The sequence below is a fragment of the Symsagittifera roscoffensis genome, chromosome 4, assembly GCF_963678635.1.
Source record: "Symsagittifera roscoffensis chromosome 4, txSymRosc1.1, whole genome shotgun sequence".
NCBI lineage: Eukaryota > Metazoa > Xenacoelomorpha > Acoela > Convolutidae > Symsagittifera > Symsagittifera roscoffensis.
In genome coordinates, this window is record NC_087065.1 from 76,828,630 (window position 1) to 76,841,242 (window position 12,613).

At 33.4% G+C, this 12,613-nt stretch overlaps 2 protein-coding genes across 9 annotated transcripts in view; one reads left to right on the forward strand and one right to left on the reverse strand.

Annotated features, from left to right (window-relative positions):
• The window catches only part of LOC134843976 (potassium channel subfamily T member 1-like), a 154,575-nt gene that overhangs the window by 114,070 nt on the left and 27,892 nt on the right, over nucleotides 1–12,613 (reverse strand). Inside the window, exon 1 of one of the 8 annotated variants that reach the window (XM_063860378.1) lies at nucleotides 8,378–8,581. The exons of the other annotated variants lie outside the window; for them this stretch is intronic. Within the exon in view, the coding sequence (XP_063716448.1) occupies nucleotides 8,378–8,462 (85 nt within the window). The 5' untranslated portion in view covers nucleotides 8,463–8,581. Of the gene's footprint in view, nucleotides 1–8,377; nucleotides 8,582–12,613 lie in introns of those variants that run through there. 8 annotated transcript variants of the gene reach the window in all.
• The window catches only part of LOC134843974 (unconventional myosin-XVIIIa-like), a 319,060-nt gene that overhangs the window by 26,272 nt on the left and 280,175 nt on the right, over nucleotides 1–12,613 (forward strand). The window lies entirely within an intron of this gene.

The window sequence follows — 12,613 nt, forward strand, 5'->3', positions numbered from 1 at the left end:
ATATTTAGGGGCAACCGAAGGTTTAACGGTTGATTGTAAGGTTACCTGTGTTTGTGAAGGATTTGTATTTCTTGGTGTTGTTAAATTTGGGCGTATTGGTGAAATACTTTGTTGTGTAGTTGTTGTGTGTACAATTTCTTCATTTATGAAGTGTGATGGTGTCTGGATATCTTGTTGAGTAAGATTCCTAGTTCCATTGAGGTTTTCGTTGTGTATGACTGTAGAGTTTAAACTATTATTTTGTGTATCGGGTAAAAATGTATTATAGTTTAATGGTGTTGCATCAATTGTTAATGGTATTACTCTGACATAATCTCTTATGTAAGATATTGTACCTATTGCTTGACTTGAGATTGATTGTGGAAAGCTTATAAATGCGGGATGAGACCAGTCGGGGTCCCAAACATAATCTGATTGTTCTGTGATAGCGGTATCATCGTTCGAATTTTGGGGTCTAAAATTTTTTCTTGCTTGTGCAATTAAATCAATATTGTGTGTGAAATAATCTATTATGAACCATGCTAAAATTTTTTGTAGATCGTGTTTGGTATGTTGTGAAACGTCATCTTTCGTGAAATTTTCTTTAATGATGTTTAAATAACTAGAGAGTAGTGTAATTTCATGTCGTACTTTTAAATGTTTAGATGTTTCTGTCGGTGAGACATTTGTTAATGGGATTTCGTTTTCTAATATCGAAATATAACTATATATTATTGCGAAAACTTCATTAGTGAAAATGGAGTTTGCTCTTTGTGAGTTATGGTATTGGATGCTTTTTATATATTCTGAAAAAACTTTTGAAAATTCTAAATCAAGATCGTCTGTTTGTATAGTATATGTTCTATTATTATGGTTTGGGGAAGTGAATTCTATGGAGTAGATTCCATACTGTTGTGTTATGTTGCATATATCTTTTAAGTAGTGATCTATGATTTGTCTTTTGATTTTTACATCGGGGAACTCTGTTTTACATGGACTGATTCCGGGTTCAAATAAATTTACGAGTAAATTTTGACAAAATATGTGTTGTCCTCTATCAGTATCTGCGTCTACTATAAAAGGAAAGATTTCATCGTCATCTGGAGTTTCGTCACCTGGGGTGTGTGTTGAACTCATTTTTTCGTTCGATGACTGTTAATATGTAATTATTAATGTGTCGAATTGGTTGATTCCAATTGTATAGATGTACTGGTTTGTGTTTGTACTGCTTTTTTATTCTTCTTTTTCCTCTTTGTGATGAATTTGAAGTTGTTTCTGAGTCAGAAAAATATAATTGATCGTGAAGTGGGTAATTTTTATCTATTGAGTCTTTTAGTTTGTAAAGTTCGTCTAAACTGTTGGTTTCTGATTCTGAAAATGCGTTTCGATTTTTTGAAAATCTTTTTCGTGTTATTTGTCTTTGTTTAGTTATTATTTTTCTCTTCAGTGTTTGTCGTTTTGTTCGAATGTATCCAACTGTTTGTGTATGAGGTGTGATTACAAGGTCGTATTTTTTGTTATCTATTTCACAATTGTGTAAAATGATTGTTTGTTTATTTCCTAGGTTTTTAAATGACATAAGGTTTAGAATGACGGATGCAAAGGTTGTTAAATGATTTCTATTTTTCTTAAACTGTTAGTTCTTACGATTTTTTGGTTAGCTTAACCTGGGTCTATTTTTCAGGGTTGGAGAGAAAAGTATATCGATTCCGAAGAATGATTTTTACTTTCTCGTGACTAGTATAAGCTAAGGTGTTAACTTACTTAATCTTACTTAGGGGTAGTGATTGTGTTCAAGGGTTGGAGAATAGTAAATCGATCCACAAGGTTCAGGTATAATTAGAACGCGAGTAGTTCGTTAGATACTATTTTAAACTTACTAAGTCTAAGATTTATCTTGGGTCTGGTAAGGGGGGGTCAAGTGAAGGATGAATAACCGAAGTTCTTCACTGTTTATCCTAATTTGAATGATTAGTTTTGTTTTAAAAATTTCTATTAGTCTTGGGTCTTTAGAAAGGGTTGGGTAGTGAATCGACGTTTGAGGTCGTTAGACACTAATTAAGTGGGTGGGGGAGAACAAAGTTGTTCTGTTTGATCCAAGGATAAGCCTTGATGATCAAATTTAAATTTTAATTAAGTAGAAAATGATTTAAGATCCAAGGATAAGCCTTGATGATCTGGTTTTAAAATTAAGTGACTTTAAGTTTTAATAAAGTTTTAAATGTGTGTAAAGGAAAGATTTAGTGTTTTGATGATATTAGTGAGTTGATGATTGCTGTTATGTTTTAGGTGATGAAGCTGGAACAACAAGATGATTTATGATTACTAACCATTTATTGTCATGCTACTAATTTTTATTTTTATTTTCCAATAAATATTTTTCAAACATGTTTTGTATAATACTGCAGAGTTTTAGGAAAACGATCTTAGATCTTTTTATCAATCGTTATTGTATAATATTAATTTTGTTTAGCGCCTGAAATGATTTTGAAGATTAACTTCAAGGTTTTATGTTTGCAAATGAAAATCTAAATTCATTGCAAGTAGTATTCGAAATATAAAAGTTTGTTCTGGCTTTTGCCGAACTATCATATAACTATACGGCAAGTTTCTACTTTGTCGTATGTCGTCTTTGGTTCGAGGTCTTCTTCCAATTCCGGGTAGTTCTATTATGGTTCGGAATATTGGCTCTGATCTATTGAGTCGGAGAGACATTTCAATTAAATTATTGTCGTATAACATTTTGTAAATGTTTTTGTCTAATTTCTAATCTAATTTTGGTTAATTCTAATCTAGTAAGGTCTTGTTCGAGACTTATGGTCGCACCAGATGAGTTAGGACCGAAGTGTAACTCATAGAGTAATTTCGGATAGGGTACACCGTCTGCTCGTCACGCTATCTTATTTTCGGCCGGATAGATTCGTGCAACTTCTTAGTCTAATACCGATCCTAATCTTACTCTTATACTATCTAGTCTCAGGTTGTTTAACTAGTCTCTGCTAGGCTCAATAGATCTAGGGTATACTGGTTTATTGCGGCTGCTGAAGTGCTCGGGAGAGTCCAACTAATTTCTAAGTTAAATTCAAATCTCTCTGGTGCTGAAATTACAAGTAACTTCAGCACTTACAAATAAGTGGGTTGTTAGTTAGATGGATCATGGTTGGTTAATATTAAATACTTTACATTGGTAAAACATTTAATTTATCCAATCATAAAATATAGTTTAGATCAGGTTCCACCGGGAAAAGTGCCTTTTAAATTTTTTTAGGGTCCGTCAGCCAAAGTTTGATATCTGGGTCGACAGGGGTCAAATCTTTGAAGAAATCGCCGTACGCCCCGAAATTCGCCCACTTGCCTCTACATCCGTTACTGTCTCTCAATAAATTTGTCAAGATGAGCAAACAACCAGAATTCAAAAACACCATTCAAGGCTGTCAATTTTTTCTTACTCTGTCCTGATTTCACTCTACTTGATTTCAGTAACTGTTGATGATGTGATTCTGAAGTTCTTAATGCCCGATCTAGAGACTTGTGCCAAGAAAAACTACTGGTCTCGGTCGCGTAAGGGAATGTAAGAGGACTGACCATTCGACCAAATTTGTGGTTGCGAATAAAGATTTCGGTAAAATACGTATAAAAAGTTTCAGCTTCCTGTTTGTATCAACTTTCAAAAAACTAGCTTTTTTTCGAGTTGTATTGGATAAAAGCAGTTTTCCTCTACTTCGAATGCGGTTGTTTTTTCTCTTGGCTACCCGTGCTGAAGTTCTTCAAAAAAACCATGTCTGAACACCTTTAAATCAGGCTTTTTTAGGTTACTCAATTGTCTCGTTTTCCGCTGCGATGATGTGAATCCAGTGTAACAACTATTGTCTTGTGACGACGTAACTGGCAAAAACTTTGATAAACTCATTTCAACAAAAAAAATATAAAAAAACTAAAAACGCATGATGAGAAAGAAGTGTTCAAAAAACCCAGTGGCTTAAGGGGCGGGTAAAATGGGGGTGGGTAAACGGGGGGGGGGAGGTAAACGGAGGGGAGGTAAACGGAGGGGAAGTAAACAGGGGGAGGTACAATGGGGCGTGGGTAAACGGGGGGGGGGGGGGAGGGGGGAGGTAAACGGAGGGGAGTATTTCAAATATGCGATTGTCTATTTGTTACTAAACTATGCTGAGGGGGTGTCGGACATCAAGCCGACGGGACTTGAAGCCGAATCGTATAATAAGGGACTTCAAGCCGAACATTTTGTCAAAAGGTTATGAAATATGATTAATTTGAAAATTGTTTTGAAGAATTTCTTAATTTCATCAGCTTGCTTAACAAGTTATTGGCTTTTTTGTTATTTTTGAGCCTCTAATTGATGTTTAGGAACATAAAAAATTAAAACATTGTTCATGGGGTTTTTCATGTTTATAATTTATGCATTTCAAAATCCGGCTGATCCAACTTTCTGATGCCACTCTTAAGTGGTGCATTGTCATGAAGAACGCTTATGATGAACTAAACTTGCCCATTTTTTTCACAATAAACATTTTAACGTTAAAAATTTAGCGTTTTTAGGTGCTTGTAATGTTTAATTTTTGGCTTGAAGTCTCGTCGGCTTGAAATCCTGTCAGCTTATTGTCCTAGACCCATGCTGAGGTTATTCGGTTTAGCATGGTCACAAAAAGGCGTTTGAACGCATTTATGATTTCCCCTTTTAGCTATAAGCGCAACGTGTTACTGAGATCTAATTACGTGCTCGACAGATCTGATCACGTATCTGCCAGGTCTGATCACATGTCGGCCAGATTTGGTCCAGATCTGCAGCTGTTCATATAATTTCACTCCTGTGCACAGTGAATGCCCATAGGTTCCAATATTCATAGGTTCCAAAATAAAAAATCAGTCGCATAAGTTCCAAAATTTATCTTCTTGAATTCTGATTGGTTGAAATTTGAGCCAACGAATTTATGGATCGATGTTTTACTGTTCAACCAGCATAAACTCAAGCTGCAGAATAGTGACCGCCGCAGCCGCGCCAACGTGTTGCGAGCTTGCCACCAAAGGGTAGGACTCTATACGAAATTTAGAGCCGGTTATCGCCGCGCCCACCGGCGACCTTAAACCGAGACTCGGCTAATTTAGTCTTTTGACCAATTGAAAAGATTTGGAACTTATGCGACTGCTTTTTAATTTTGGAACCTATGGGACTGATTTTTTATTTTGGAACCTATGAATACGCACCCTGTGCACTTCTGTCACAGTTGCGATCAGAACTGATCTAGAATCAGAAATGTGAGTTAAATGTCATCACGGGTACGGCAGACTCTACTAATTTTTCATAAATTTGATTGTAAGTGACAAAATTAAAAAATAATTGTCACTTGAGAGATAGGATAGTTTACAACAAAAAAGCAAATTTACAGTTATTTCGCAAACTTAAAAATGGCAAATTTACAAATGAAGTTTTTTCTCAAGGATACCGGCAAGAGATGTTTGTGCACTAACAAACATAGCCATTTGTTTTCTCAGCCGGTAACAGCCCATAGAACAATGCCAATCATAATTATCATCATTAAAAAATTCTTGTTTACTGGTTTTTAGTTTGTGCATTCTGGAGTTTGGTCAAGAAAATTATCGGTTATTTTAAATCATTTATAGACAATTGCAAATACAATCTCTCTCCTACCAGTTTTAGTTATGATCTTAACAATATCTTGCTCAATTTGACTAAAACCCGGTAAGAACCGGTTCATTTTTTGCTCAGCTGAATTAAATGAGCTATATCAGCCACCTATTGTAATGTATCATCCAAATAGTTCACTTCCTTTATACTGGGAAAGTTTTTTGATCCGGATCAAATCGCCGCTTATAATTTATTAGCCAAAACTTTATCTCGAGTTAACTTTCCCCAAGTGCATTGTTCGGCAGTTTTCAAAACTTATAATGCTTTGTAAAAAATAATTACAAGTGCAAAGAACTTTTCAAAAATTGAGCTTAAGACATCAAAATTTTTCAAACAACAAACAAAAAAACGTTCAAAAATAATCACTGGTTGAAAATTTAATTTCGCCTGAAAAAAACTCCGAGTACAATTATTCCACCTTTTTTTGAAGTTGGAAATAATAATGAGTTATGCTGTCAGCTATTTTACTGCCTTATTACTCACATATTCTTGATGAATTTAAATGAAAACAGAAAAATGAAAAAGCCACTCAATCAAAGTCCAGAAACCAGGAAAGTTCAAAAAAAATGAAAACCAATCATTTTTTAGAGTAATCATTAGGTTTTTACCAACCTTTAGATATTTTATCTCTTCTGGTTTTTTGAAAACTCGGGACAAGATAAAAGCAAAATGTTTTTGATGAGAATTCCATCATTAAAAGAGATCTTGCATCGCTTGGTTTCAAGTATGACAAAAGGTTACAACCTGGACATAACACCTGGTTTTGTTTCTGGATATCAAATATGAAATGAATTCGACTATTTTTCAAATTCGAGCCGTAAATTTTACCCCAAAACCGGTCGAAAATGTTTACGAAAACTATATGCCCATTTGCTGAAAAAATTATAGTAAAGTGATCCTTTTTTGTAGTGCAACAAAAATTGAGAACAGCTAAAAAAGCATCAGCTTTGTATAAACAAATTTAATCGTTGGATAGCCAAAAAATGTCGTTTTCACTATACAAAACACCAACTTTTTACTTAAAACTCTTTAAAAAGATTTTGCGCCCATTTTTGGAGATTCAAATCTTGTTAGAGTTTGTTGGGCAACATAAAAAGCTTGCAGTGATGTAGTTTTGTCAGCAATTAAACAAATATGTTTGGGTTTAGCTTCGATTGATTGAAAAGCCAAAAACTATCGTTTTTGGAATAAAATTTTGGTCCAAACTCACAAAAAAAATAGCACCATATTGGTTTTGTTAAAGTTTTAAGCAAGATTGCTCATCATAAGTTTTTGCCAAAAAAATTAATCCAATTTGAGAAAACGCAATTTAAATGTCAAGTTTCATTGTGTCAAAACAGTTCTAATAGAATAATTTCTTTTGTTTTTGGCTAAATAGAACAACAATACTGAAAACTGCCAAAAATACTGATCACTACCAATACCGGAAGCACTGAACACACTACCAAAAAAAAATCCATTTTGAACCTAAAATCAAGAAATCAAAAAACAATTATCTTGCATTTCAGATTTTGAGCTCAATTTTTAGTTTAACTCCATGCTGCAATACCTAGTTATGATATCCTTTAAAAATTTAATCAGGTAGCTATGAAAAAGTTCTACTCAAGCGGATGAAGCAAGTATAACTGAAAGAACTATACAGAAAAGGAACGGAAAAATATGCTGTTTCGATTTCAATTACATTTTGTAACACACGCGTTTGCTTGTGTAATAAGAAATACCTTTGAATTCAAGGACAGATTGGCCGTGTAGCAATCTATTAAGAGTTTGAGATTATTTTACTTTTTTCCTTGTTGATAAAATAATAACAAAAATTTTAGCTCGAAAAACCTGTCGAAAACATTTTGACGCTCTCCGCTTTGCATGTCTGACAAATTTGTCAGAAAAGTTTAGATAGTATCCGCTCTGGATGTCTCTCAGTTTAAATGCTCTCGGTTCTGCATGTCTGATAAAATTTAGATGCTCTCCGCTCTGCATGTCTGATAAAATTCTCAAAAAACAAGGATGCTCTCTGCATTGCATGTCTGATAAAATTGTCAAAAAATAATTAAGATGCTATCAGCTCTGCATGTCTGATAAAATTGTCAAAAAATAATTAAGATGCTATCCGCTCTGCATGTCTGATAAAATTCTCAAAAAACAAGGATGCTCTCTGCATTGCATGTCTGATAAAATTGTCAAAAAAAAAATTAAGATGCTATCAGCTCTGCATCTCTGATAAAAATTGTTGAAAGATTTAGACGCTCTCCGCTCTAGATGTCTGATAAAATTGTGAAAACAATTTAGATGCTATCCGATCTGCGTTTCTGATAAAATTGTGAAAAAGTTTATAAAATGCACTCAGTTCTGCATTTTTGATGAATTTTTTTAAAAATTAGATGCTCTCCGCTTTGAATGTCTAATAAAATTTTGGAAAAAATAAGATGCTATCCGCTCTGCATATCTGATAAAATTGTCAAAAATAAGGACGTTCTCGGCTCTGCATGAATGATAAATTTGTGAAATAAATTAAGATGCTATCCGCTCTGAATGTCTGATAAAATTGTAAAAAAATAATTAAGATGCTCTCCGCTCTGCATGTCTGATAAAATTGTGAAATAAATTAAGATGCTATCCGCTCTGAGTGTCTGATAAAATTGTCGAAACCTTCAGATGCTCTCGCTCTCTATGTCTGATAAAATGTGAAAAATTAAGGGTGCTATCCGCTCTGGATGTATATTCGATGTAATTGACCTTCTCTGGTGACTGATGGTGGGTGGTGGACGCGCATCCTCGCTTGTGTCCGAGCTAGACGTCTCGGAGACTTATAACTAATCATAATTTAAAATATATAACTAGAACAAAATTTTCAAGAAGAATTGCAGTCAAAATCAAGTCTGAATGAATACTTTTTTACATGTACAGTTGGAGATGGTCCAAATTAGGACAAATAAGACATTGAACTGTATGAGATCTGGACTAAACAGTGCGCGATCTGCAATTAATTCTAAACGTTATCAGCGACTGATTGATTTGATCGATCTCCTTCACTTATTATTCCATGTAAGTTTCTGACATGGTCAATTTAAACCATTGACACAAATACTAGAATTGCTTCTTGATTCCTTCTTGATTCCTTCACTTATTATTCCATGTAAGTTTCTGACATGGTCAATTTAAACCATTGACACAAATACTGGAATTGCTTCTTGATTACTTAAAAACTTTTAAACACACTTTCAGCTTTGTGAAACGAAGAAAAGTTGAAGTAAATTGAGACATTCATGTTTTTGGTTATTATGAGATCAATAAGTAATAGAAACTGTTTGACCAGGGGCGTTCACTTTGGTATCGTCCAATCTTGTATTCGACCCGCTGCCATGCCAATGAAAGTGTGTGAGTATGAGCTCTCACTTGACCTCTAGCTTCAGGTTTACCACAGTCTGACCGATTACGGCTGCAATAGTGGTACCACGTCAACATTCTAGCCGCAAAAAAACTAGAATAATTTAGAAAATTTGAAAAATTCTTGAGCTTCTGGAATGTGGGGAAATGATAGAAATCAGCTCTTCCTCTCCAAACACGAAAATCAATTTTATGGTGTAACGAGTGGTTTTGCAAGGTTAATGATGAAAATCAAATATGTTTGGTTCAGCCCAATCAGTCCGCATGTCAATTTTCATATCGATCGGACAATGTGAACAGTAATTTTACTAGTTAAAAATTGCAGGTGGGGAAAGAGCCTAGAAAACAAACTATGCTTAGACATGCCTGATAGCCTTTGATAGATCCTCTACGAATCACAAAAACATGAATTATATATTTATCGTAAAATGGACCTCTTGCTCTAATGATGTTCTGTCAGGCTAGAAACTGGGTTCCGAATTTTACAATTGTTGTAATTTTTAGATTAGTTTTTAATGGTTATGTTATTGTTGTTTTTTATTATTCTGGAAGAAATAATTGAAGTATAATAAATTTAACACAAATAAGTCAGTATTGGGCCAGAAGTTATGTCGACAAAACACGAATTTTACGAGAAACATAAACAAAAGAATTTAATAAAACTAAGCAGGTCATTTGATACGAAACAATGAGCAATGAGTTTAAAATTTAGTACAGACGCTTCGCTTCGATCATTTAACTACCATTAAAAAATTTCTAGGGAAAGGAGAAATTTGATCCTTAAACTGTTTTTGATCTTAATCATTACGATTTTGTTTTCCGAATGTAGGAGGAGTAAGTTTTTTACTCGCAAGGCAACTTTTTGACTGGCTTAATCAATTCTACATTGAAGCTTACTGTACTTTGCTTTATTTTGTATTTAAACTGTTTTCTGTTAAAATCTGAGTTTTAAAAAAAAAATGTGGTTATAGTTGTACATTGTTCTCTTAAAAAATTAATCAACCGACGGGGCCACAGGGCTGCAGTTCGACAATTTTTTATTTCTAATTTAGAATCATTTTTATGAATTGGCAAAAAACTGCTTTCGACAGTTCAGTAAAAGTTAGCACATTTTTTGAGTATTTTACCATTTTTGTTGCTCAGGAATTTTTGTGACTTTTGTTTCATACTTAATTTTGCAATAATTAATTTTGTAGGTTGATGTTTTTCATTCCTGTATAGTTTCAATAACAAAATAATTTGCGAAAAACACCTCCACCTCTGGCTGGCCGCCGATTTGAGACAAAATCAGATCTACTTTTAGCTTGGGAGTCATCTTTATTTAGCCTAGTTTCTGTAACTGCTTTTATTTTTATAGTTGATATAGACTGTGTTGAAGCAATTCTAATTTTTCGCTGTGCTTTAAAACAGGTTTGTACCAACTAAAAACCAACAACTAAAAACCCACTAACAGCTTAAAAATTTTTGTTAAATGATTTCAATTCAGTACTTTACATAAAATAATTGACAGGTTCATTGCGGGCCTCCTTCATTTAAAAATTCCTTCAGTTACGCTTTTGTATCTTCTTTTTCTGGCATTCTCATCTAAGCAATTTCCAGTGTTTGATCTGTGCCAATTTTTTGAAGAGTTTTATCCGGGAAGATTTTTAATATTTTTGAAAAGTTTTATTATTTTTGTGCGCTTCGCTAGCGTTTTAAATTTTTTTTCGCTTTTCAGGAGCTCAAGTCGTAATGTTTTAAGAATTTTTGTTTTCATTTAATCCTGCAATTGCGATGAAGCCAAAATTTGGTATTTTGATTAGATTTTTGTTTTGTTATTCAGGGGTGAGTTTTTTGTCTGTGATAACACACTTTGCAAAACGAACGTTGCTTCACAACTTTTTGACCTCTTTTGAAATATAAGCGGGCTGCTGTAGTTTTAATTTTGTTCTCACTCACTACAATCGAGCTTAGTTTTGCAAGGTAAATTTGGCAAAGAAATTGCGATAACTTCGTTTTTTTATTTCTTTGTGGCGTTGGTTTGATATCTATATCTTCCGTTAACGCAACAATATAAAGTTATTTAAAAATACTGGAGGTTTTGTAGGAGGCGTCGTCTCTTACCAACTTCATTTGAATGCTATGGCGGGTCAAGGTTCATGAATTAGCGTGACTTCAACATGAAAAAGTGTTGCAGTATATCGTTAATAAAAACTAGGAATAACACCATAAATTGCTGACAAAAACGGAGCTAAGCTTTTTTGCTCAGTTTTTCTAGAGTTGTTCAGCTTAAACATCATTTCAATAATTATCTATGTCCCATCCAATTCGCTTTTTTTAAGAATGAACATTGTTGATTGATTCTTTAGTTTATTTTATACATGTTTTTCTGTTATCGAAGAGATTTTTTTAGTAACTAGTACAAGTTTTACAAAATGCTACTGGGTTTTTACTAACTTTTACTCGGTCTTCTATTTTCTACCTACATAGGAACAAAAAATTTGAGGTACACACAGTTGTTGTCCAAAACATTGTGGTAAGTTTTTTTCATAGTTTTTTTTCAGGAAATATGAATAAAAAGGCAAGGTTGTGCCAGTTAGAAAAAAATCTTTTTCGAAAGCAGATTCTATGGAAAAAATTTATACCATTGTTTTGCGCGCGATCATTTTCCCTGAACAATTCCCTGCAACATTTAACCAACAAATTGTTCAGTGGTTAATTGATTTTGGTTTGAATTTGAGAAAATATGACAAAATTGTTTTTTTTTGGTTATGATTTTTTTCTCCAAAGAACTTTTTCTTTTACAAATTTTGATCAAACTTCACAAAAAATTTGATATCTTGAGCTCGAAGATATCATATGATGGCGAGGCATCGTTGTTTTTTGTTTGATTCAAAAATCAATTGAAAAATTTCGAATTTGACTACTTTGAGACAACTAATGCGCAAAAGTTTTCATTTTTCTTCAATTGACGACCAAATGTTTCGGCCCAAACTCTTCCTGAATAAAACTGCCGTATTCCAATGGGATTTTTGGAAACTTAAAATCAAATTTTTATAGACAAATATGGACTTCTTTTTAAGTATTAGGTACCAAAATCAACAAAAGTTAAAACGCGTCTTTCTCAGGTTATGTTGATATTTTGCATAACATTAAGGCGACAAAGTTTTTGCTATGTTTTTAGCCAAATCAGCGTGGTGCAATTCATTTTACAAAACTCGGGCGGAAAAATTTAATACAAAAATGGATCAACTTCGGCTTTTTAGTCAATTAGCAATTTACGAGAAAACTTCACAATAAATTCATGTCAAAATGAATCTCTTCTAGAGTGTAATATTTTTTTTTGAAAATATCAAAAAAATGCGCTAATTGTTGGAACATAGCAGTTTTAATACTAAATCGCATTTTTGGTTTCCACAAAAAAATGTTATTATGCAAAATTGAGAACAGTATACCCTTTGCAAAATTTGTTAGGCTATGTAATAGTGTCACATTGATCTACTGTAGTTTTATTGTTGCATGAAATAATAGTTCTGGCGTAGATTTTGATTATTTAAGAAAAAAACAAAAGGACTAAACAAAATTTTTGGGCCCGATTTAGCAAGT